Source organism: Pollachius pollachius (genome assembly GCF_949987615.1).
Source record: "Pollachius pollachius genome assembly, chromosome: 2".
NCBI lineage: Eukaryota > Metazoa > Chordata > Actinopteri > Gadiformes > Gadidae > Pollachius > Pollachius pollachius.
In genome coordinates, this window is record NC_136935.1 from 16852812 (window position 1) to 16878405 (window position 25594).

At 49.2% G+C, this 25594-nt stretch overlaps 1 protein-coding gene across 1 annotated transcript in view; it reads right to left on the reverse strand.

Moving 5' to 3' along the window:
• The window catches only part of fmn2a (formin 2a), a gene marked incomplete at both ends in the record, with an annotated part of 34978 nt that overhangs the window by 1003 nt on the left and 8381 nt on the right, over nt 1–25594 (reverse strand). The window contains 13 exons of the mRNA XM_079731061.1: nt 421–570; nt 1840–1891; nt 5044–5136; nt 7235–7355; nt 8258–8317; nt 9435–9581; nt 10512–10641; nt 10738–10829; nt 14498–14559; nt 18047–18134; nt 21837–21978; nt 23209–24119; nt 25181–25324. Of these exons, the coding sequence (XP_079587187.1) occupies nt 421–570; nt 1840–1891; nt 5044–5136; nt 7235–7355; nt 8258–8317; nt 9435–9581; nt 10512–10641; nt 10738–10829; nt 14498–14559; nt 18047–18134; nt 21837–21978; nt 23209–24119; nt 25181–25324 (2192 nt within the window). The remainder of the gene's footprint in view (nt 1–420; nt 571–1839; nt 1892–5043; nt 5137–7234; nt 7356–8257; nt 8318–9434; nt 9582–10511; nt 10642–10737; nt 10830–14497; nt 14560–18046; nt 18135–21836; nt 21979–23208; nt 24120–25180; nt 25325–25594) is intronic.

Here is a 25594-nt window from a genome sequence, read left to right on the forward strand (position 1 = left end):
TGAGGAGAAAGATTTGGGTCATTACAACTCTGTTCCCTCCATGAATTTGAATGACTCTGATAGGATCTTCGGTGAGCACGGGATGTACTGTATGTTATTAATGGTTTGGGAACGCACGCTCGGCTGGACATACAAATGCAGGAACATTGGCGCAAACTTTTTGCGGGGCTATTTTCTTAAGGGGACCGAGAGAAAACGGTCTACCATACCTGATGAAAGAGAGACACATGACGCAGATCCTGCAGATAGCGTAGCTAGCCTGAGCGCGGAGAGGGGCGGGGGGGCTAAGGTTGAACATGGCTGCAGGCACGTATGTGTGCGTCGTTAGGGGAGGAAATGGCAGTCAGGGAGCCTATAGTGGTGGTGGTGGTGTTCGGGTGGAGCGGGGGGATACGGGTTGTTAAAGGGTGGTCTGCTCACCGCTCCTTCAGAATGGTCTTATTCTCCTTCTTCCAGTGCTCCTTGAAGTCGGAGGTGAACTCGTGCCACACGGAGAACAGCGTGTTGGGGGACACATCCTTCTCACCCGACTTGGGCTTCACCGAGAAGAACACCACAAGCTCCACGAAGCTGGGGTGAGAGAGGTGAGCGGAGACCTTAGGACACTGAATGATCACAGGGCCTGAGATTAGGCAGAACTGCACCAGGTCACTTCCAAATGGAGAAGGCTTAAGGGGAATGGGGACTGGTTCTGTAATGGAACTCTTTTTAAGAGATTTGATATGGCGCCTTTAACCAAAAAACAATGCTGCATATAAAACACAAACAAATACACACATACAAATATACCTTTTTAATTCACACAGCTAAAATCCAGCATTAAGAAATGGCCCCACACACACAGTATGCAGCAGAGACAATCCAACATGGTCTATTTAAATACATCTCTGCTCAGGTTTACTGCTGCATGTCTTCATGTAGGAGTAATGTCTACATGCAACATGCCTGTGTCTGTATGTCACCTCACATGCGTTGGTTAGGTGCGTTGGGGGGGGACATGTACACAAGGTCCAAGGTTAGAAGGAGGGAGGGAGGGAGGGAGGGAAGCAGACACACAGCAGAGACCTGAGAGAGAGAGAGAGAGAGAGAGAGAGAGAGAGAGAGAGAGAGAGAGAGAGAGAGAGAGGGGGGGGGGGAAGAGAGATAGACAGAGAGAGAGAGAGAGAGAGAGAGAGAGAGAGAGAGAGAGAGAGAGAGATGGATCAAGAGTGAGAGCAAGAGAGAGAGACAGAGAGCGAGACAGAGACAGAGACCGACGGTCCGACACACCGAGAGAGCCAGAGAGAGACAAAGAGACAGAGAGAGAGACAGACAGAGACAGAGAGACTGAGACAGAGACACAGACACAAGAGACAAAAGAGAAACAGGAGGAGGCCACGGAGGCGAGAAAGTGACAACAGGTCACCGCCATTTGCGGCGGTTGATCAATACGGTGGACGGGTTGGGGTTTCCTTTGTTTGGAGTGCGCTATAGGAACGCATTCCTAGCCAGTGTTAACAGAAGCCTGGAGCCAGGGCCTGTCTCATAGCGCTGGGCTTAGATAAACAGCACAGACACACGGCGGCGCGCGGGGGGGGGGGGGGGCTCTCCTCCACCTACAGCGCTGCGCCGCGACCTGCACCCAACACGTAGGTGGAGTAACCTGGAGAACCAAATATTGACAAAGGAGCCGGGTGATAACTCTTAGAGTGGAATGGAGAGGGGGGGGGTGGAGGTGAAGAGGATTATGGCACAGGCTTGTTCCTGCTGTGGGGAAAAAAAACGATTTATAAATAAATTCGCATTTTAAAGGTGAAGATGGGGAGGGACTGAGTGGTCAAAGAATCAAGAGCCTCTTACATCTCTTCAGTGGCCGCGAGCTGTTTCTCCTGCGCCTCCAGCTCTGTCTTGGCTGCAGGAGGAGTGAGAGAGTGGGAGAGGACAGCAGGGTTACAGAGGAGACGCCAGACAGCGGATGCAGGATCACACAATTAGTCATGAAGACGGTTTCGCGTCTGCCACCTTCTCTAAATACTAGGTATACAGTACATGGGGGGGCCCGCATGCCAGCCCGTGTCCAGCCGAATGTCGTTCACAAGGTCAGCGGCGAGCCAAAGTGTTATTAAGTGTTGGATTGTCCACCGTTACACCGTTGACAAATGAGCCCAGCAGATTGCTGAACAAGAGGCCCTTTGTCGAGGCACTTTGAATAGAGACAGATTACTCTTTCTCTGTATGTGGAAGGAAGGGGGGGGGGGGATGGAGAGAGAGAGAGAGAGAGAGAGAGAGACAAAGAAAAAGTGAGAGACATGACTTTTGAAGCAAGTCACAACACTCGGATGGATTCAGCTTATGTTTAAATAACTTATGGTACCAAAGCACTGCTGTGAACTGCGATGGTTCCCGCGACGTCTCAGCTACACTATAACTGAATATGTCAGGTTAATTAATCTCACGTTGTCCGGCTTTTCATTCTGCATTAAGCGAGAAACAACATTGAGTCGAGAAATAATCGGACAAAGACCGGGAATGTCTGCAGAGATCACAGGATCACGGAGCAGCGTTAGAAGGTCCAGGAGGCAAGGACTTTAAACCATTTCCCAGGGAGCCCCTTTCCGGGGTATTTGAATGTAATGATTTGTATGTTGCCTTCAACTGTCAAATGATCAGAAATGACCCCTGACCTCCCCCCCTGGCTCCCCTGGACATGTATGCATGACAGTAGACCGGGACTGGAAGCCTTTGCTGGCATGGGTCTCCGGACTGCGCGCTTATCCCGGGAATATCTGATTGCTGCTCGTAATAGAAGCCATCTGAAGGGGGTTCTGACATCTCTCCGACGGGACCGTCTCATTCCTTCGCTCCACTGTTGGAGTGTACTTAATCATCCGCGGCCGGCCCTCTTCTTCTTCTCTCCCTCTAACTATAGATCATCGGGCAAACGATGACACGCCGCTAACCGGTGCAGATGTTTTTGTTTGCGGAGAGCGCCTTTGCAAACGGGGGCCGCGCTTTGATCGCTCTCACCCCGAGGGTGAAAGTGATCGCTCGCAGGAGATCAATAAAAATGATCCTCGTCTACTGCACGCCCACGTCGGGGCGCTGTTGGGCGTCGCTGGCACTCGTACCCGCGGCCCAGGCTGACCCGGCGGGCCGGTCGCTGGGTGGGTGACGGAGGAGGAAGCGGGGGCTTCGTCTCGATGACAGGGAGGGAGAGCATGGCACCGAACGGGCTAATCTCCACGTCGATCAGAAACAGATTATCACATGGGGCCGAGGCTTCTTTTCGCTTTCTCTACCGCCCCCACCCCCCCCCCCCCCCACCACCGCTTACAGAGGCTCCCATCAAAGCCTTGCATGCATGAGAATTTGTGAAGCGAGCGGGGAAAATCGAGCTAGACCAAACAGCGCAGCTCCAACATGTCCGCTCTCACTGTTTTTCTGTGGTCGGTTTCATGGTCAGAAAATAAACAAGAGCGGCTGAAATGGTGGAGCCAGAAACTGTTTAACCTCAGGGCTTTTCAAGAAATTACAGAAATAACAAAAATAAGACATTTGGCTGTTGCTGTTTTCTTTTGGTTTTTTTTGTGTGGAGGCACCCCAAGAATTCAGTCTGGAGCCGTTCCTCGCATAGCGCCGTTGCAAAACGTACGCTGGGCGCTCTCGCAAGACCAAACCTCTAGTCGTTTACATCAAAGAGAGGAAAAATGCCCATATTTCTCCGGGAGAAGAGACAGGGGGAGTGGGACGCGTGCTTTCATCTGTAGACTTCCTTTAAACGACCAAACTCAAGGACAATGAAGGATACAGCAACAGAGCATGTGCTATATATTACCCCCTCATTTGAATACAAAAGCAGTCGGGGAAGAGGCCCATGAGCTGGCCGCCTCGCACAGATTGGTCACAGTCAAGTGCGTTTAGTCAGACTCAAAGGCCACGCAACACAATAAATGACATGTCAAAATAAAACACGCTAAACAAACCGACGGAGACACCTTTGATGTACGTCTCCGGCCCCGCGATGCCGTGGCCTGTCCGATAATGGTTCAGATTCACCATGATTTATGGCTCTTCTTTTGTTTCCCCCCATTCAAACCAAGAACTATTCCCGTATCAAACAAGGCAAGAGCAAGAGTCTCGCCATACCGAGATTCATATCAAATGATAGCAGTAGCAGCGATTGTGGTCAGAGTGTACTTTGTAATTCTCAACCAGGGAGAGAAACTATTTCATTCCCCCCACTGTGGGCTGCTGAAGTAATCAGGCAGAGTGGGACAGGATTACTGTTAACAGGCACGCCTGGTAGGTGTAATGATAACAAACAAGGCTGCAGCCTCAGGGAGCTCTGCTGACATTGATTCATGTTAGCTCCCCCCCATTAGATCCATCATCTACCTTTGCTTCCATCACCAAAACATTAGATCTGTGTTTAGCAAGGTTTTTCCGTTTGTTTGATTTCCTTTGAGAGACACGGGCTATGACAGACACCCCCGGGGAAGTGGGATAGGCTGACAAAGGTGGCCGCGTTTTTTCCAGTTTGAATAAAGACTGGATATGATTTAATATATTATTTTCTTATCGCTTAGTTTGTCCTCACAGCGGCTAATTGAACAAGTTGCATGGCAGATTTGCATAATGGAGGTTGCTTCATGAGGCTGACGTCAAGATAAGCAGACCTGGCTAACCCCTGCAGATGTATTTCATCACAACAGAAGGGATAAAACCTTAAAGTCGAAGTCCAGTTAATTGGAGTTAAATTCTGTAAAGTCTTGGATGGCTCTGATCAAAGGCCCACACCAGATGCTTTGTGCTAAGCTAAGATTGCCAGACAGCTTACACATGGTATTTGTATTGGAAATCTGCAGCCTATATCAATGTCTGCATTAGCAGATCAATGAGTGGGAATTACGGAACAATGCAAGGCCTCTTGGCTTTAAACTGTTGTTCCTAATCTCTCGGTTTTCAGTTATCCACGGATGACTGCAAAGCAAGACCATGGCAGTGAGAATTTCTTGTCCATCTATGACCAGTGCTAAAAGTCTGTGATTATGAGATTCAACTGACCTTGTATCAAAAACTGCTCCATCTCGTCCTTAAAGGGCTGGAGACTCTCCTCCGAAGACGACTTACAGACCTTCTCCGTCTGCGCTGTGCAAACTGAAGGCAAAAAACACACAAATAAACCACAATCAGAGCGGTAAAACAATCTGCTTACAGTGCTCACAGAGTCACGGCCGGAATTAGTACCACAGCTTTACTGTACTCCTCACAATCAGCGACGGGGAGAGCGCTCACATCGCTGACCTCCTTCAGTCTCTCACCCTCTCGCTCCCCTCCTCTCTCTCTGGTCCGTTTGATGAATGGCTCCTGATTAGGCGTAAGTAAAGCCATAATGACCCATAATGACCCATAATGAGCCATGGGATGCCAGAGGAGCCCAGCGGGCGTCACGCTCTATCTGGACCCGGGATGGACCCATGGGCTTCACGCTGATGGACCCCGGAGTAGGGCGGAGAGGGGAGTGGGGGGGGGGGGGGGCGCAAACAGTAATGGTTGCACCATATGGTACCTCCTATGAAGACAGGGCGCAAAGTGCACGGGGGAGGAGACCGGCGGCAGCTTGCCGCCGGTCGGGCTCGACCCAAGCAGCGCATTTCCGCAAGACGCCCACTTATTGGAAAGCCTTCCTCGGGGAACCGTCATCGAAGCCCGGGGTCTGGTGGATTGCTCAGCTGACCTCAGCCAGGTCCACAGAGAGCCGCTCTGCAGGCCGTGAGCGTTCTCGCTGAGCCAGCGTCACCGTGGGGCAAGGGGGGGGGGGCGGGACACGGGTCTGCCGTTTGACCCCCGCGATCCGCCCGTCTTCATGAGTGGCAAATAAACAGCGGCGAAAAGATGAAGCAGAAGATTGATAGTCGCGCGGCAGGAACAATATTTGGCGAGGCAGTGGGGATTGGGGTCTTGATTGGTTTACCAGTAGGCACACATAAAACGTGATTGAATGCAGGAGGCCAGTGTGCTGTCAATAGGGATGGGAGCGCGGCACATGTGCACGCATACTTACGCTCTAGTCTAGCGCACACCTCTGCACATGAAAATCTAATTGCACATGCTCATATGTGTGGACACACACATAAAGGCACGCATGCACACCTACGCCCACACACACACACACACAGCGAAACACGCATATGCACAGTGCTCGTTCAGAGCTCACGATAGCTTTCCACCACCTGGGATGGCGCTGAAGGCCGGGAAAGCGGTCTTCACGGAGCTGAGTGAGTGCGTGGTTACAGAGAAGTGAAAGTGAATATTCCCCAGCGCGTCATTCATTACGCTGCGAGGATTCCTCATCTTCCTCTTTTCGAGTTGACTAATCAGATTGGCTTTCGCCGAGCGTAAGCGGATTTCCACACTCTCTCCAGCCGGGTCCCTCAGCCTCATCGCCACGGTCCCCGACGTGAAACCAGAACGGCTCGTTTGCCCAGTGTGTGAACGCCGCCAAATCCCAAATGAAAACACCATTTCCATAAGATGATTGCAGGGTTATTACGGTCGGCCGTCACAAAGGGGAGGGTAATTGACCAGTTGTAAACAGTTTACAAGTCAAATCAAGAACTCATCGGGTTACTTGCTGAGCGAATCAAGCCCACAGTAGAGCTCCACACGAGACCCCCTTTCTGGTCCGAGTGATCCCTCAGAGGCACCTCAGGAGGATCTGCTACCCCCGTCAAAGCCCCCGGCCTTAACCACCTTTTCGGGGGGCTTTGCGGTTCCAAAGGGGTCAGTGGGGGGAGGAGGCCCGGGGAGGGGGGAGGGGAAGAGGGAACACTTTCCCCGCAACCTTGCCTCCTTGATATTTTGATCCGTGCTTCGTGAGGACAGTAAAGACGCGCGGTGCCCAACAGGAGTCTGCTGCTGAGGACTCCCATCTGCTGCTGGTTAGCCCGTCTGTATGACAAACAGATGCTATCTCTCTCCTGACCCGCTTCCCAGATCCAAACATGACCATAGCCGGCTACGGCCTGCGCGTGCTTTTCCATTGTGGCAGAAGATATGTGGATGGATTAATGCAATAATTTATGCTTATATAAATCTTCATGTAAGGATCTCGTAAACATAAGGGGACACCTGCCATAACCAGCGGCGTTTCAACTTTACTACCCGCTGAGCGCGGATGTAAATACAGAGGTTAAACCGGTTTTGGATGTGTGTGACGGAAAACATTCAGAGGAAGTCTGTTAGCCGGCCTCACCGTTTAGGTCTTTCCTCAGCTTACGGAGGTCTCTCTGAAAGTCCTCAAACTTCATCTGCGAGGCCTGGAACAGGTCCTGGGGCTCCGGGAGAGGGTAGACACATGACTCCCGGCCCGCGTCCTGATGGAACACACATGAACACACACACACATACACATACACAGGCATGCACACGCACACAGACATGCAACCGCACACACAAACACCCCAGCACGCAATCGCACACACGCGCAACCGTACACACAGACACACAAACAACCGCAAGCACGCACACACACACACACACAGGCACCCACACACGCGCACACACACACAACCGCACACGAACACATGCGCACACACACAGAAACATTGTCAGAGTCAATAATCTTCACATATAAGTAGAGCTTTTCAGCAGGCCATAGGGAGTGGTTTTATCTTGCCAGGGGTAGCTATTAGATATTTAAACATCCAACAATGAGATAGGCCTGAATCCATACTAAGAGCAACCAGCTAGCGCAGAAGTGACAATAATCTAACTGAACATTCATCCTGTCAATTGGTGTTACCGAAAGTAATTACAAGCGCCAGAGCCATGTTCTGCAGGTTGACTTTGGCAGGCCCCCTTCTACTGAGTTCATCTCATCTGGCAAGCCTAATTATTTACACTACCGCTTCTTTGGATGCTGTGCCAATGAGCAGACTGCAGGTTTGAATAAACCCAGAGCCAGAGCCAGGAGTGAGGGAGGAAAGGAAGCGTGAGGGAGCGAGATAGAGGGAGGAAGAGAGAGCGAGATAAAACGAGAGAAAAAGAGATAGAACTGATGAGAGGGAGTAAGAAATAGAGACAGGAGAGGGAGAAAGAGAGATATTTGTCTCCACCTAAATGAGGGAAGGGAAAATAAATAATTTGATAAAGGATAAGCCATGGTATCCTCTGGCAAGACAGGAGATGAAAAGAGAGGGCCTGGAAGGATTTCTGAGTAAATCAGAGTAAAACAAAAAAAGAGAGAAGAGCGAAATAAACAGGAACTAAAACATACCTCATCAAAGTGCCGTAGATAGTAAGCAACAATGTAGGACAAAAGACTCTGGGAGTTGTCCTGAAAGATAAACGAAAAGAAAATAGCCCTGTAAATAAACAGAAAACCCTTTATTTATTAATCCAATCATTTCGCAGCAGGCCGTTTTAATTTGTGTAAGCTAAACAAGAATGGAAGACGGTCTTACGAGGTCTTAGAAACGTTTGTGGATGAATCACTGCGTTTGAGGAGCGATGCATCAAACGCAGCCACAGCTCACGGCTGGCTGTCATAACTCACGGGATGGTGGAAAGTTTAATGTTATTTATTGGTACCTGAGTAATTTCATCACTACCACCTTAGCAATGGAAACCTTATATGGCTGTGTGGAGGGCAAACGGAGCCTATTTATGACACCGAATGAGAAGTGCAGGATAACATTGTTAGCAACACACTCAAGCGATGACCTATGAAGTTCTTCATGAACGCTGACACGATTATCGGCCCAAATTAGTATGTTTATCCTGAAACCCACACAATAGTTATGCCATTTGGCAAGTTTGATGATTGAAAGATTCAGTCCCTGCTTCAGATTGGCTGGATGACATATGGATGATTGAGAATGTTGAATATCATGGCATGAACACCATGTACTGTAACATTCAGCATTTACTGTGCTCAATAAAACCCAAACTCGGCAGAAGTTGACCACAATGGAACTGTTGGTGTAAAAGTAATTACTTTTCTGGAGTTTCAAATGTAATGAAGTTTCTTCCCATGAACAAGGGTAGTGTTCAGTCCCTCAGACTCATGGTTGCTAAACCAATCCGCTGGTGAAATAGAAATGGTAGACCTGGATGGATGACCTTTTGGTCTGCAGGGATCTAGCAGTGACTTATTTGAATGCGTCAATAATGGAAAAAACTGCCGCATGTGGCTGATTCATGAGGAACTTTAGTAAGAACAGTTAAATCCTGCTGACCTTTTCTTTCAACATCCAGTAACTTTAACTTGAATTCTACAGGTCCATCTGTAGGTTTGGACTCAAGTTATCAAATCATTTGACGTTATTTCCAAACTGAGTGATTATATTCTGCAGTAATAGATTGATTCCAAAGTAAAGAATGTCTGTTAACGACAGACGTTTGAGCAGAGATGCCTCACTCTGCACTCAGGGACCCTGGGATAAGGCACTCACGCTGCTTTTAACGTCCTTGAGTTTCGGCAGGATGTCCAGGGTGAACCCGTCAGCCTGGCCTCGCGAGCGGTTCCCCCCGTTCATGAAGTTCCCAAACGCCAGCACCAGACCCAGGATCTGCATCACACACTTCCCGCTCTGCAGCGTCTGGGACACACACACACACACACACACACACACACACACACACACACACACACACACACACACACACACACACACACACACACACACACACACACACACACACACACACACACACCAAGGGAACCGGGTTCAGGGATGAGGACGCAAGGTGAGACTTCCAGAACAATTGTAATGTCAGCTTCACAACCATGCGTTTGAAAACGACATGATTTGCTGATTTGATCTCCAGGATCTCAAGAGCTGGTTTTGAGATCTTAGAGCTGAGATTTGTGAATGAAAACCAGCCCGGGACTATAAAGTGGGGGATGAGATGGTATGGAAGTCGTCACAGAAAACAATAGAGAATTAGAGAGCGTGCTCCGTGGAGCTCAGACCTCTGTCCACAAAGTGTCGTCATGTTTATGTCTTTCCAGTCCTCAGGCTTCAAGGTTTTGACAGTAAGTCATATATTGTGAAGAAACATAACACTTTGTTCTGGATAACACCCTTTATCCCAATACGAACACATGGTCTAACATGACATTGGTTTGGTTTGTGTGCGAGGATGGAAGCAAGCACATTTGCGTGAAAATCAGGCAAGACACAACCTCGACATTTCAAAGCAGTTTCCATCGGCTCGTCTCCCAACAAGGCCCCCTGTGGAGGTTTTTAAGAACACAGGAAGTGGGCGGGGCTTGGGAAAATGACTCATCAATCATCCTGAACCCTTCGACAAACCTTCCAGGGTCATTTCTTGGTGGTGTTACACCAAAGGAAATCCCTTCTTACTTGGCCAATCAACAACCCATCCACCTAATGTGGTGCAAATCCCTGCTCCGCTTTTGGTGATATCCCGCCAATGAGACCCGGATGGAGAGACAAACGTACAGGAAGACAGTGTCAAAGCTTTCTCATTGGCCGCAGGTAATAAAAGTGAGGAAGGACGTTCACCTTGCATACGGTCTGCAGGATCTCGACTTTCCGCAGCACGGAGGACATGCACTCTCGGAAGGCCGACTGGAACAGGAAGCAGAAGACCCGTTCAGAGAAGTTGGGGATTTGGGACAACTGGAAGAGAAATCTGTTGGGATAAACACATGCTTTCTTTACGTCCTTAAATCCATGAAATAAATAAATAAAAGAAATGCCTGGAATGTGAGTCACGATTCACCCTTACTGTTCAGGCTTGTCCAATGGTTTCCCTTCTTCCTTCTCTGCTGTTGCCTTATTGTGCTTTTGGATCTTCTCCATCTCATCGTCTTGGGCTCTCTGTCATTTAAAAGAAAGTGTAAAAATCAGACAGCAGGCGGCAAAAACAACCAAGCAAAAGCGCCGTCATTTTTCCTTGAAATATATATTCATGTTAGAACATACGTCTTGAATCCCAGCCAACACTTCTCAACCTGCTCCAACTTTTCTCATGACACGGGCTCACTAAAATGTAAACAACAGCCAAGCTTGTGACATTGAGAGCAGAAAGGCCCAGCGGGGGCGCTCTTCTATTGAACACGGCTCAGTGACGATGCTAACTATAACAACCGTGAACATCTTCAAAGAAACACTTCCTCCTCCCTCCCACCTCTTCCCAACATCCACAAGGTTCGGCCCGAGACTTGAAAACAAGCGAGGTCTTCTCACCTCACTCCACTTTCTTGTCAGCAAAACGTAACATGTTTAAGTAGTGCAAACAGAGTGCCGGAGAACACAAGGAGCCCCTCAGCACCGCCACCGCATCTCCCGGTTTACTCTGCTGTCAGACTGCGGCCCTGCAGATTCCTACAAGGTGGTTTGAGCGGAGAGGAGGAGGAGGGCGCCGGGAATACCCCGTCGGTTTCTCTGCAGCCCGGACAATGGAGGCTGACGGCTCTGACGCAGACTGACAAAACCATGAACAACAGAGGGAATGTACACTCGCTCCTTGGGGCTTTGAGGGACCCTAAATCACTGAAAAGTCGAGGAGAGAGGTCTCGCCCCTCTCGGCTCTATCCCCCCCTCCACCAACGCCCCATCACCGGGGGGTTCAGCGGCTGCCCGTGACTTTGGAGAACATCAAACGCTGGCATCAGATCCACAGAGCGGCCCATTAGTATTCCGCACACTACTGCCTTCTACCGACGAGGGCCTGCCTCCTCCAGAGATGTTTTCAAGTGTAAATACATTTAATACAAAGCAGATCTGGGCTTTTTGAACCCCCCATAAGAGAGAGGCAGCATTGGAGTCCCGCGTTGTGTTGTTGTAATTCAGGGACGAGTATAGCATTAGCGTGTGATCTCTGAATTGCCGGGGCATGTTGCATGGATTGTTAGCATGGGAATCAAAGTTTGTTGTTGGAATATCAAACGCAATGTAAAGTGGATCTTTTCGTTGTTGTTTTTTCAGGATTGCAGTATTGAGTACTGGTAGAGCAAGTGGTAGTGATTAGCCTGGACTCCAGTACCGGGGCTAAACAGAGCCAGCTATGGTGCTTATTTATGGCACGCAATTTTCCCTGAAACAATATTTCTGTTTGTTTTTTCGGGATTTTGGGGGATTGTTTGCCAACCGTTTCATTTCTAAAATATAAACTGTACTTGCACGGTTGCAAGTAGGTGCGCGCAAGCACACACACACACACACACACATACACAGGAACACACACAGACCTCACATGGCATCTTCATTAAAAGAGAATAGAACATGAGGCAGCCCTTCATAGGCTGGCAGCGGGCCGTCCGGGGCCACCTGATTTGGACCCACCTCCGTGACATTTGGCCAGCCCTGCCAGTCCGCTACAGGGAGCCTCTGAACACTCAGTACTGAGTGGGAGCGTGCTGGACCCTTGTTGTGGCTCGTGATATTAAAGCGTAGGCTAGAAAGGGGGGGGGGGGGGGGGGGGGGGGGGGGTTTAGGGGATGTCCCTCTATTGCCCTGACCCCCTCCAACTGGCTGAGGCTTAGCCTTCAAAGAGCAGGGGTGGTAGTAATCCTGCCCTGCTCAGACTCACTGGCTCTCCCTCTCGCACTGTGTGGCACCACACAGGCTTGCTACTCTATGTGCGCAGTATTGTGTGGGCCCCGAGGGGCTTTTACTGTTGAAAGAAATACAAAAATGCAACACATAAAAAAAAAGTGGTAAGAGGCCGAAAAACAGAGAAAGTGTCAAAGTCGACAAGGAGACTGCAAGAGAGGAAAAGAAAGGGGGGGGGGAGTAAGAGAGAGTAAGAGAAAGAGAAAGAGAAAGAGAGAATGCTGCAGTGGCCGGTTGCAGCGAGTGGGATTATTACCATGAGAAGTCCCTCTCATTCCTCCAGAAACAGGCTGGCTGCGTTGCCAGCTGTGGTTTAGAGGGCTGGAGACCCACAGACAGGATGGAGTCTTGCAATACAAAAGAGAATCAATTCAGCTCCTTGACTCAATACCATAGCCTTAGGCCGTGGAGGAGAGCAAGAGAGAGAGGGGAGAGGAGTGGGAGAGAAAGTGAGGGAGGGATGCAGGGGGAGAAGGGGAGAGGAGAGAGAGAGACATCACTTACAATCTGGGGTTGATTGGAGAGGTGGGGGCCCTTTCTTCGATCCCTGGTTTTGACACATCGGCTCATAACTAAAGCACGTCCCGTACCTAGGCCTTATTCCCATGATCAACATTATTAATGTGCCTGGAGCGGCCAGAGGTCGCGGCCGGCGCTGTGAAGCCACGCCAAGAAGCTGCTCGCAGGAATTTCACAGTGTCTTAAAACTGCATCGCAAATGCAATGGAGAAAGCATGCCCCGTTTTTATGTCCCGTTCATTTTCTACATATCTCCGTCTGGCTCCTGCAGTATTTCCACAAAAAGGCCGGGGGGGATCAAGATGGTTGAGTGAAAAGTGTGCAGTATTGTACACAGTGAGCCCATTGCCGCCAGAATGGAGTGATATCGCAAGGCCTCGATGAAGGCGACGGGATTCATGTCCTTCTGGTGTTCATACGGAGCACTGCCGGTCAGGGCACCAGGCAACGCGAATCTACAGATATTCTTCTATTTATGTATATGTATACATTTGTAGTGTAGCAATGACTACTGCCACACACACGCACACACACACAGACACACTCACACACACACACACACACACACACACACACACACACACACACACACACACACACACACACACACAAGGGCTTTTCTCAACTCCTGTTCCCTGCAAGGCTGGTACCGTATCGCCAAAACGACGTCCATCACTCACTGTGAATAATACATGTTTACCATGTACAGGGGGGAGAAAGAAACCCAAAACCCTGGCTCCCTTCGCAGGGCAGCAGACGAACACGCAGAAAGAAAGAAAAAAAAGGAAAACTGTGTCGCCGTCCAGCACACATACCAGTAGGCTTTGCGGTTTGCCTGTTTGTTTTGGGTATCTAATGCACACTTCCTTCAACTCTCCCTTTCAAGAGTGGAACACGGAATATCAACTCCAGATAGCGAGGCATGTTCCCGTGTGTGTAAGGCCCCCTGTCGCTGACACAGCTCAGCCCCTTTCTTGGTTTTTCAAGAAAGATTGAAAAAAAAACCTGGTCTAGCAATGTATATTAGAAACAGCTTAATTCTCCATCGCCCCCCTACCCCCCCCCCCCTTAATTAAGAGTCGGGTTCTGTTGGATTCTGTTTGGACTCGTTGCAGCAGATTTAATCTTTCAGCAATCTCAGAGAGGTATTTTCGAACGCACGGCGCTGGCGTACGAGGCAAAGGGCTGGGGTTGCCGTTGAAGGATTTGTATTTGTTATCTCAATATCAGAGGAGCTCGTCTCGTGCTTCCACGTGCAACGCTGTTATTACAAATAATTAGTGTATGACACAAATTATCGTAGTTGTAACAAAACATAATAGCCATTACGCTTAACTGGTGGCATGTGTGCTTTGCCAATTCTGTACACACAAATGTTTTCATAGAAATTTCTCCTGACACTCCGTACTCACGTTCTCATAGAGGGCCTGCAGAGTCTCCAGGTCCACCACACTGTTGTCCATGTTTAGAATGGCTGGGTGAAACGGAAGAAAGAAGGTGGGGGAGATATTAAAACAAATTCATTACATATATGTAATGTGTATGCATGAAAATGTGTGTGTATACATGAAATCGTGTATACACACACACACATTGTGTGTGTGTGTGTGTGTGCGTCTGTGTGTGTGTACGACACCGTGCAACAATATGTGCAAGGTGTGTTTTTGCATGAACATGTGAAAGGTTTGTGTGGGTGCAGACACAGCGTGTGTGTGTCCACAAGTGATTGTGCGCAGCGTGCATGTGTGTGACTGTGTTTGTGCACGGTGTTAATGGGCATTTGCGTGTTTGCACAGTGTGTTTGTGTGAAAGGGGCGTGTGTGTGTGTTCACATTCCCGCCCCTATTGCTATCAATCAAAACACTGAAGTAGGCATGAAATGTCCACATTGACATTCACTACCAAACAAGCCAAACCACCACATTAAAACACCATCCAATGTGTCTGCCTGGTAAAACAGACAAAAGAGGGCAAAGTGGCCCCATTATTCACGGGCATGGCGTTCAGAGCCGAGAGAGTCCAACGTTCGCGGCCACATGTGTCATGCGCTGCGTTGGTGCTCGGCGTCTCCGCAGACAGCGCCTGCTATCGCTTTCTCCGATAGCAGCCACAGAGGCCGAGAGTGGAAATATAAATACGGAGGTCTTAGAGATCTGTCAAAGGTGCAAAGATCTCTTGTTTGAACTGCGGCGGTTGAAATTCCTGGTGTCGCCTGTGTGTCTCGGGGCGTAGGAACGCGCCGGCGCTTGGGAGCATTAATCCTTTGAGAGTAAATGTTTAAAGACAAACAGAGCCCGCGGGTCTGTGGCGCGCCGGCTGAGGTGTTGCTGTACGCACAATCACCCGGCCCAACACTCAGCACCTGTGTGTGTGTGTGTGTGTGCGTTGACGTTTCTGTGGGTGCACACGTGTGTGTGTATGTGGGCACGCGTGTGTGCGTGCATGTGTGTGTGTGTGTGTGTGTGTGTGTGTGTGTGTGTGTGTGTGTGTGTGTGTGTGTGTGTGTGTATTCCTCTAGCGCTGGCTCTCAAAATGACTCACTCTGTTTTGATGTGCCGTTGAGGGACAGTTTGGGAAGGGGGGGTTGTGGGGGGGGATGGTGGCCGTGTTCATCTCACAGGGGATAAAAGAACAGAGTAATGGAACGCAGGCACTCTAATGCCTCCTTGGAGATCCGTGCTGCAGCGCTGGATTTGCTTTTGCATTGGAGTTTTTCTTTCTCGTCGCTCCTCATGAGTGCCTTCACTCAATTCCCATTTTTTCGGGAACTTTAGGAAGCATTTAAAAAAACGGCACCCAAAATAAAACCTTACAAGGCAATTTCACTAACCACAGAGCTGTTTCAAAGGAATGTGGCACAGGATGTAGCGAGATCTGTTGAATTGTTTTACCGTCAGGGAAATATTTGTCTTCATTAAAAAGAGGAAATACTTAAGCTAATGTATGGCTTTCTTCCCCCTCACTCGAAAAAAGAGTTAATGGTTATTCAAAAAAAACTTTGGTTTTTACTTCCTTCATTTTCTTTTTGGAAGCGCAATTTATTTTTTTGCTTCAGAATGTGCATTATCTTGCTTTAAATGGACGTTGGCTCCATCTCCAACTGCGCCTCAGGAACCCCCTTAATGTGGCACGCGATACTCAGCCCCTGGTCCCTGATTCACCCTTTCACCCTTTCACACTCAAACAACCCCTTGCTTGCCCCTTTCACCATCTCCTCAGGTCTTCTTTCCTTTCTCCCTCTCTCTTCTCTCTCTGCATATCCCTTCACCTCGGCATCCCAGTCCATCGCTCTCCCTCCCTGCGTCTCCCCCACCCCGCTCACCCACGCTCTCGTGAGATCATTTGGTTCTCGTTACCATCTGACCCGAGGCAGACTGGGGCAGGTCCAGTTAAGGATGAAGCAGACAGGATGGAGAGAGCGGTATCACCATCCTCATCGCCATCATCATCACCAGGATCATCATCACAGACCTCTCATGACAAAAAAAAAGGACTGGAACGTCTGCCAGCCCCCCCTCCCCCCCACCAGATGCGGGGGTGAGGGGGGTGTTGCCTGAGAGCAGACTCAGGCACAGCAAGGGGTTTATGAAACACCCAGAGTGCTGGCTGGAGTCTGGGGACAAACAACAGCAACAGGAGGGAGAGGAGCAGTCCAGGGCCAAGGGCCAGGATGACAGCGTCAGGCACTTGGATAAGAAAGATTGGCCATAAAACCGTTTTTCCTGTCTGTCTTGCGGGTGTTGCGTGTTCGGGGAGATGCACACATGGTGGACGATGTCATTGTCTCTGCACAGAAACCTTGGGGAGTAATGATGACCTCGACTGAATCCGGGCAATAGCTCAAGTAACGAATGGATGCCAGCCCTTTTCTAAACAAGTTGAACTCTAATCAGTGCGTCCATCTCAACCGCCAAGAGGTCTGAGAGAACCATTGTGAAAAAGTAAGGGAAAAATTCAATTTCCTTGTTGAAAATTGTGGCATTAAAATATGTAATTCGCAGACTGTATGGTTCTCTTCAATACTTGCCAAAGAAAACAACCAAAAAGGAATGATACATAACTCCAGTGTGTTCCATGTTATTGTTCTCATGTATGATCACATACCCTCAGTGGAGGCTCCAAACATCATGCCCTTATGGCGTACACACTGAGAACCATCTCCGCTCGGACCGTATCGTCAGTGACACGCGGTGGTCCTGCAATCAGTTATAATTAAGCACTGTGCAATAACTTTCCAAACATGGAGGATTAATGAGTCCGCTGATGAGAGTGGCCCATGGCTGGCCTCTCTCTCTCTCTTGATCAGACCCTCTCTGGCTAGGGTTGAATACACCAGAGAGATTACCGATCGAAGGCCCTTTGAAGATCTCACATCTTCTAGACAAAACGCTGCCGCCGGTCGGTGTCATGTTTTCGAATAGCGCTCCAATGTGTTTTGAATGACGACAGCCGTGATCTGGAATACGATGTGGCCTGGTTACGGATGCGCTGTGAGCAGTTGATTAAGGTTTGGAGATGGGATGGGATGGGATGGGTGGGAGGAGGGGGTCCGAGGAGGAGGAGGAGGGGGTGGGGTGTGTGCTCGGACATGTGAGGGAGTGAGATATCAGAGAGCAATCAGAGGCCAGCCCTAACAGGGAGACACTCTGTACCCATTAGCGCTGCCTGACTGACTCCACTTAACACACACCGTTTAGATGATCTGGGGGCGGGATGTATGAGGGACAAAGACATCCCAACAGAGACACTGGGAACGTGTGTACAAGGGGATTGATGAACCGGGATGTCGGACAGGGAATTAATCTGCTCTTGTCTTTCAAAGGTTTTTTTTTAAATGTTGACACACAAAAACGAGTGGCATATAAACATTGCATGTTTCACTGCCGACATTGCTTTCATTTATACGACTAAAAAGGTCAGCTGTTGATTTCTGGATGCATGATGAAGACCTCCCAACTCACCGTTATGGATGTCCTTCATGTCCAGGTGAATGCTGGACATTAGGATCCCCACCGCCTGAGACCGCTTGTTACTAAGCAGCTTCGCCACCTGAGACAGACAGAATTCCAATAGGCTATTATTACTTCATGTATTGTGCATACTTCATCATGCACAATACAGAACCTCTTAAGCTTATCAGACAGAACCCCTTTACCTTAACAGGCGCACAATACACATCAGAACCCCTTTATCTGATCAGGCAGAACCCCTTAACCTTATCAGACAGAACCTCTTTACCTGATCAGACAGAACCCCTTTACCTGATCAGACAGAACCCCTTTACCTGATCAGAGAGAACCCCTTTACCTGATCAGACAGAACCCCTTTACCTGATCAGACAGAACCCCTTTACCTTATCATGCACAATACACATCAGAACCCCTTAACCTTAACATACAGAGTACACATACAAGCCCTTTGACCCCTCAATCATTTATCGTTCTACAAAGGAAAGGAGAAACACAGGGCAAATTGTCCCACAAATATTATGCAGAATATTAGAGTGTCTAGTTGAGTTATGATGATCTATGATCTTCTTCAGGGTCACGCAACAATAGCACAGCATTCACACAGCTAACCTCTTTTTAACATTATTCATTCGCTGGCGATAGATAATGTATTTCGGATGTGGGGAGTGGGTTCTCACCAATACAACATGATTATAACTCCTCCACTCACAGCAATGTTACGGCTGTTTTGGTGTACAAAGCATGCACACCACCCGATACGGCACAATAGCAAATCAGGCCAATACAGAAGTCACCTTGCATCGCGGCGACACTGTGCCCCTAGCAAGGACAAATCATATCTCCAGAAATAATTTGAACAAGCGAGAGTTGAATAATGGGTCAGTGTCGTGTCTCATGCATAATACAAAATATCTGAGCCGATCCAGGGACCACAGCCTGGCTGTGAAAGCATACGTCGGCTTTGCGTAGAAAACTATCGGTGGTCGAGCGGGGGTTCGGGAGAGGGGGGAATGGTGCTGCGTGTATGGAGGATATATAGGAAACCCAAGTCTACCACCATCCAGACAGAATGCTTCCACTCAAACCAGATCACACAGACCACAGACCTCTAAAGAACACTGGGAGTTATACTTTGTCAGGGCTAGCCCAGTGGCTTTGCTCCCCCAGCGCAGCCACAACTTCAAGGGACAGGCCTGTAGCGCGTCGCGCCGCGCGGTTACTTCTTGCGACGACCCGCAGGCAGACAGGGAAAGGGGATGGGGGGGGGGGGGGGAGTCGTTTCCAATGTGAATCAGTTAGCTTTTTATCGGTTGACAGGCACATCACATACAGTATATAAAGACTCCCGTTACACGACTCGACTTTGACGATTTCACTGAACACTCTTTGACGGGAACAATTTAGGTTTGATGTTGTATAAAGTAATAACGGGATTTTAACGTTTTGACGATTGACATGAAAGTAATTAGAAATTGAATTTGAAATGAAAAACATGTTTACGACGATAATATTACAAAACAACAGAGGCATCAGAGAAGATTCTCTGTAAAAGCTTTTGAAATTGCTCCGATCAAAAGCACATGTTTCCTAAGTTTGGGGTTTTGAGGATCATTTAGGTCACAGCAATCGTCTACAAATCTTGACTGAATGACATTTTCTGATGACATTATTTGATTACCGATTCATACTTTTGTTTAAAGATTTGCCAACATGGATTTTCATAGTTCCTACACAACTCTAGATCTCGTTTGGGGAAACAAAAATCAGCAAAGATCAATTTGTTCAGCTTAAAATAATCTACCAAACAAGAGAAGGGAGTGAGATTTGACTTTGAGAATCTCTTGAGAATCCCAAAAACTGATGCTGGATCTGTGAAGATAAAAGTATGCCTTTACTTTCTGAAGCGGAGGATCATTAAACCTTTCATCTTATTTCCATAGCGCTTCTTAGTCTCCCCACCGAGGCCCGGCAAACATCCTGGCATGACGTTCAAAAGGTCTTGATTCACGGTTCAAACGGGAACCTCACTGAAACAATGCATATAGAAAAAGTCTATTAGGGGGAGGTCTTTGGCAGACCCCAGAGAACAGGGTCAGCCGTGGCAGCCCCCGGTCTCCGGCACCCGGTCTCCAGCCTCTCTGAGGGTGAGTTGCTGCTGCTGTTGACTTCTTTCTTTGGACTCATTTCTCTATTTTTGCTCCATTAGATTAGTTTATGAGGACATGCGTATGTGTGCTCAGCTGGAGCGGCTGACGTCAAAACGGACATCAGCACTGTGCTCCAGGCAGAAGGTTTTATGATCCAGACACACACACACACACACACACAAACACACACACTGACTCAAACACACACTCACACTATCACACTCCCACTGACAAACACACACACACACACACTCTCACACAATCTCAGCGTCCCACACACACTGACAGGCAGTTACACACACTCTCTCACACACTGACACACACACACACAAACTGCTGTGTCCGTCATGTGATCGATGACCTGGAGGTGGGCCACAGCGTCTCCGCTCCATACTTGTCAAACAATCGACTGTGTATGAGATCATCCATGGGAGGGGAGGGGCGGTGTTGCTCCAAGATGACCAGGGGTCATCTTCAACCCATCCTTTACCCCTCAGAGACTCCTCAGGCTGATGCCGCCATCTTGGGGCTCCAATCAAGAGCCTAACAGACCAGGAGGCTGAGGGCCAGCAGTAGATGCTGGCTGTCTCCTGATGCCTGTCAGGCCCTAAACCCTGCTCATGTCTTTATTTTGTTCTCCTACCAGCACAGAAACATCTCTAAAAGCTCCCATTAGTCAACGTAAACCAGCGTGCTTGTTGGTTGCCAGGACTCTGTTTCCCATCCATCAGTGGCTGCTACTTAGAGGTGTATTAGCCAGGCAAGACCGGCACGCAATTCACAATGGCTCCCGGACTGCGCAATTACAAAGTTTACAGTGTAAAGTACCCCGCGGTTCAGATCTGTGTTTCATTGTTATTCAGGTTAGTCTGTGTGTGATGACACGCGTTAGTTGTAACATTCCACGTCATATTCAATTCTGGCATATGAAGTGAATGTCACTTTTCAGTCTTAATTTCTGACAAATTGTCACATATTTTCTCCCCATCAAGGAGGGAGGAGATTTATCTCAGTCAAAACAAGAAAATAACATAAAATAGGAAATGACAGAAAGAGTCTGTGGCGTCTGGAAAGGATTCTGGATCCATAATTTAACCGACAGTGTGATATAAAGGACATGGGACGGTGCAACTTACAGTGTGACTACAAACCTCAGTCCTACAGAAAGCGCCAGAAGAGTAACTTCATCACAAATTACAGCTCCCAGGCCTTCCCTCCCGGCCCCATCCCCTCCCTCCCCTGTCCTCCCCCCTCCCCCCTCTGTCGACAGTCGTCGCCGCGGTGAGGTTTCCTCAACCGCACGCGAGCTGCTGGCTCCGTGCCACTGGATGGTCAGAGGGAGGGGGGAGTCTGGAGGGAGCCAGACCTTACCACACATAATAACTGTCTGGCTGCAGCAGTTCCTCCTGTCAATCAGGAGTCTGGGAGTCACAGGGACTGGGAGGGGGGCTAATGGAAGAGAGATGGGGGGGGGGGGGGGCTCTGTATGAACAACCACACACACCCACACCTACACAAGAACCCGCACACATACACGCACACACACAAACTCACCTTCCCGTGCACACACGCACACACCTACACACACACACACCTTCATGTACACACACACACACACACACACGTGAGCATACCTGTTTGGCCTTGGACTTGCTGATGGTATCCGATATGGGTTTCTTCTTCTCCTTGACGGTACTTTTGGAGAAGAGTTCCACAAAGTCGTTAAAATCCACCGTGGGCTCCTCAATCTTCTCCCACACCAGAGAGCCGCTGTGTCTGCACGCGGAGGAGAGAGCAGAACGCACACTCTTACACTGATATCCTTCAATCACACGCCACGGCGGCTAATCATGTCAAATCAGTTTAGAATACATTTGTACATGGTTACGTTTTGGCGGTTTGATTAGCTTGGGTGTGACTAACGCATGTGATTGTTTTCTTTCCAGAACACAGCACTTATAATTTTACCCACTCTGTATACACATATCACGAGAGGTGAAGAGCCCCCCGCTAATTAGGAAGTCAGCACTGATGCTGAAAGCAATTAGCATTTCCCTGTTCCATCCATCCTCACCTAACCCGATTATGTTGTTTGTCTCATTATGCTTTAATATGACAGCTAAATTGTTTGCCTTGACTTTATTGGGGGTATAAGTTATAGAGGTTATTGATATTGACGTCTGCACATTTCCCGTATGGGGCCTGGCATATGGCAAATCGTTATTCACCACAACACCTTGAATGTATTTTCCACTGTAATAATATTGCCATGGCTCTTGGAGAGTGGGGCCGAGTTTTCATTGTGAATGGTCAAGTTTCCACGGTTTCGTGAACCCCCTTGCGTACAAAGATTCATGTCTGTCTCCACTTTGCGTGTTCAGCCAAGCATTTTATTTATGTTCTATCTGTAAAGTCTATCACCGGTCATGGAACAAACCTGCGCCTCTCAGACCGTTGACACAGGCTGGCTATCAGATTATATTATGCCACAGCACCGTGTGCTACAAGTCCCTTAATGATCGAGTTAACCGATTTTGTAACTTAATGGGTAAAAATGGAAACAGTATGTTTCAAGCCTTCACTTAATTATTTTATGGTATGTTTCTATATTATATTAAAGTTCATTATAAGCCATGCCAAAACAGGCAGCTTTCAGTGTGCGGCTTCAAAATAATGGATACCAGGATCACAAAATAGATACATGAAAAGACATGTTTATATTAGGTGCCAATCTCTGCAGCGTTCAACGCTCACCTCCAACCGTCAGTATATAGTGTGGTCATGTGTAGTGATCCCTTCATGTGGGCATTTGATTGATCAAAGGTTGACATTTCATCTAGCTAGAGGTGTGTCACTTTACTTATCAAACCTGGATGCTTGATCGTGATAAGTCACCACAAAGACCACAATGCAATCAAAATACCAAAGTAATAGCTGTTTAATTATGTGTAGTTAGAATTGATTATGAAATGTTTCGATGACTGATTGTGTTTTATGGCTTCTTACTTTTTGGTGTTCAGCTGGATGCGGGTCCAGTACAGGGGCTTCATTGGTTTGGAGGGTTCCAACACGGCCTTGCCAGTGGCCGCTGCCGGGGCCATCGTGGTGGGCATCCCCCCCGGGGGCGGGGGGGGCCCGAACCCTGGTGGAGGAGGTGGCCCCATGCCTGGGGGTGGAGGTGGAGGAGGTGGCCCCATCCCAGGGGGAGGTGGTGGTGGAGGGGGCCCAAAGCCGGGTGGTGGAGGTGGAGGTGGAGGGGGACCAAACCCAGGGGGTGGAGGTGGTGCTGGAGGGGGACCAAACCCAGGGGGTGGAGGTGGTGCTGGAGGGGGACCAAACCCGGGTAGGGGTGGAGGTGGTGGAGGGGGGGGCGGATGTGCCTGCCCAGGCAAAGGTGGAGGAGGGGGAGGAGGAGGAGGAGGGGCAGCACCGCCTGGCAAAGGCGGGGGAGGCGGTGGGGGAGGGAGGGAGAGACCATACCCCGGAAGTGGTGGAGGTGGAGGTGGGGGTGGTGGTGGAGAGGTGCTGCCCACCTGCTGCCCCTTCTGGCAGGTGCAAACAAAGCCCCCCGTGGCCCTGAGAACAACGGGGCCAGACAAAGGCAGGGGGGCAGGAACGGAGGGCGACGAAGGCGACCCTCGGCTGAATGGCACCTGGAAGCGGAATCCCTCCTCCACGGGCGAGGTCTGGGCCGAGGCTTCCTGGCTCGTCCTGCCGGGCCCCCCGGCGCCGGTCGGCGGAGCCTTGCGTCGGCCGGGGCCGCCCGGAGCCTCGGGGCGACCGGGGGCCTCCTCCGCCAGCCGGCCCTGGAGCATTCGGACCTGCAGCCGCAGCTCGGCCACGGTGCGCTCCAGCTGAGGGGCCAGGCGGCCGCCGTCCTCTAGGGGGGACGGAGACTTTGACCCGATGGAGTGGCTCTGTGGAGGGAGGATGACAGATGACCACAGGAGTGTAAAAACATTGATTGTGTACAATAATTGAGGACACGTACATTTTGCTTGTGTAGTCTCAGTCTCAAAGGGCTACACACGCCGCATTGTACGAAGGTATCATTTATTATATACGTGATTATATTATGTTCCGTCATTCATGCATGTGGAGCTTTTTATGTCCGTCTATCTGAAAATAAAAAGATAGTTGGACAGATGGAGGGACCGACACAGATGTGTCCGTCTATCACATTATCTTGTTTTGCTTTAGAAAGATGATGGAGTATGGAAGCTGAAGACACAGGCTTTTTCAATTGTAGTGTGTGTGTGTGTGTGTCTGTGTGTCTGTGTGTCTGTGTGTCTGTGTGTCTGTGTGTCTGCGTTGCTTTTGAACGATTTGGTTTGAAAGCAGCAGCGGCAGCCAAGGGCTTGAGGCAAGACCTCAGGAAACAAAAACTAAATCCAAAAAAGAATAACCTCCCCAACACAATCATTTCAGTGGAGCAACCAGTGCACACTGATCGCAAACCACCAAACATCCATTGAGAGAGCAGCCCCGTAAACAGCGCTATGGTGGGCCGGAGGAAGCAGGGTCAAGGAAGTACAATCTGTCCACAATCCATCAGCCTCCTGGCTCCAGACTGCTTGGTTTAGCGATGGAGGGGAACAACGGGGAAGGGATGTGGCCCACAGGGAGTCTCCATTCCTGGATGTATAGCTGTACAAACCTCCTAGCGTTGCTAACGGAGGGCTTGTTTCTCCAAGGCTTTCCTTGGATGGTTAAAAGGTGGTCATATATTGTGAAGCAATGGCCAACAGAACGGTTGTGCGAGACAAGCCTGCCCTCTCGTGGCTGGACTGCGGCTATTGCACCGCTTGGTTTGTTAGACAGAAATAGGTTGAAAGAAATATCACGACAAAACGACACTAAACACAAAAAGAGAAAAACAACAGTTTGGATAATTTCAATTGGATTGGTAACAGCTCCAAAAATAAAAAAAACAAAAGTGCTTTCCCCGGCGTGCAAGCTGATTGCTAACAATGCCTACCTGGCAGGTTATTCCTCCTGGTGTTTTGATGCTGGATTGGGGGAACCCCTGCAGTGTCCTCCCGGGTTTCCTCCCGCCGCACAGCTCCCAGAGATGGCTTGGCACCTGCAGGCCCAGAGCCGCCCACGTGTACAGCTGGTCCTCCTGGGGGTTTGGGGAGAAACAGAGAAACCAGTGACGTTGAAAATGGTGATTTGGCTTGGATCGTTAGCAGGCTGTCCGTGGAGCCTGTCAATTAAAGTGAAAAAATACCTGCTTGGGTACAATCGGAACGCAATTTATATAAAAGGATGCAAGAGTGGGAGTAGGGAAAGACTTGGTAGATATTGCTTTGGAGACGATCGTAAATGCAATATATCATACCCCTTTAACTTGTATAAGCTTGACATCTGCTATTCTATTTATATTTAATTC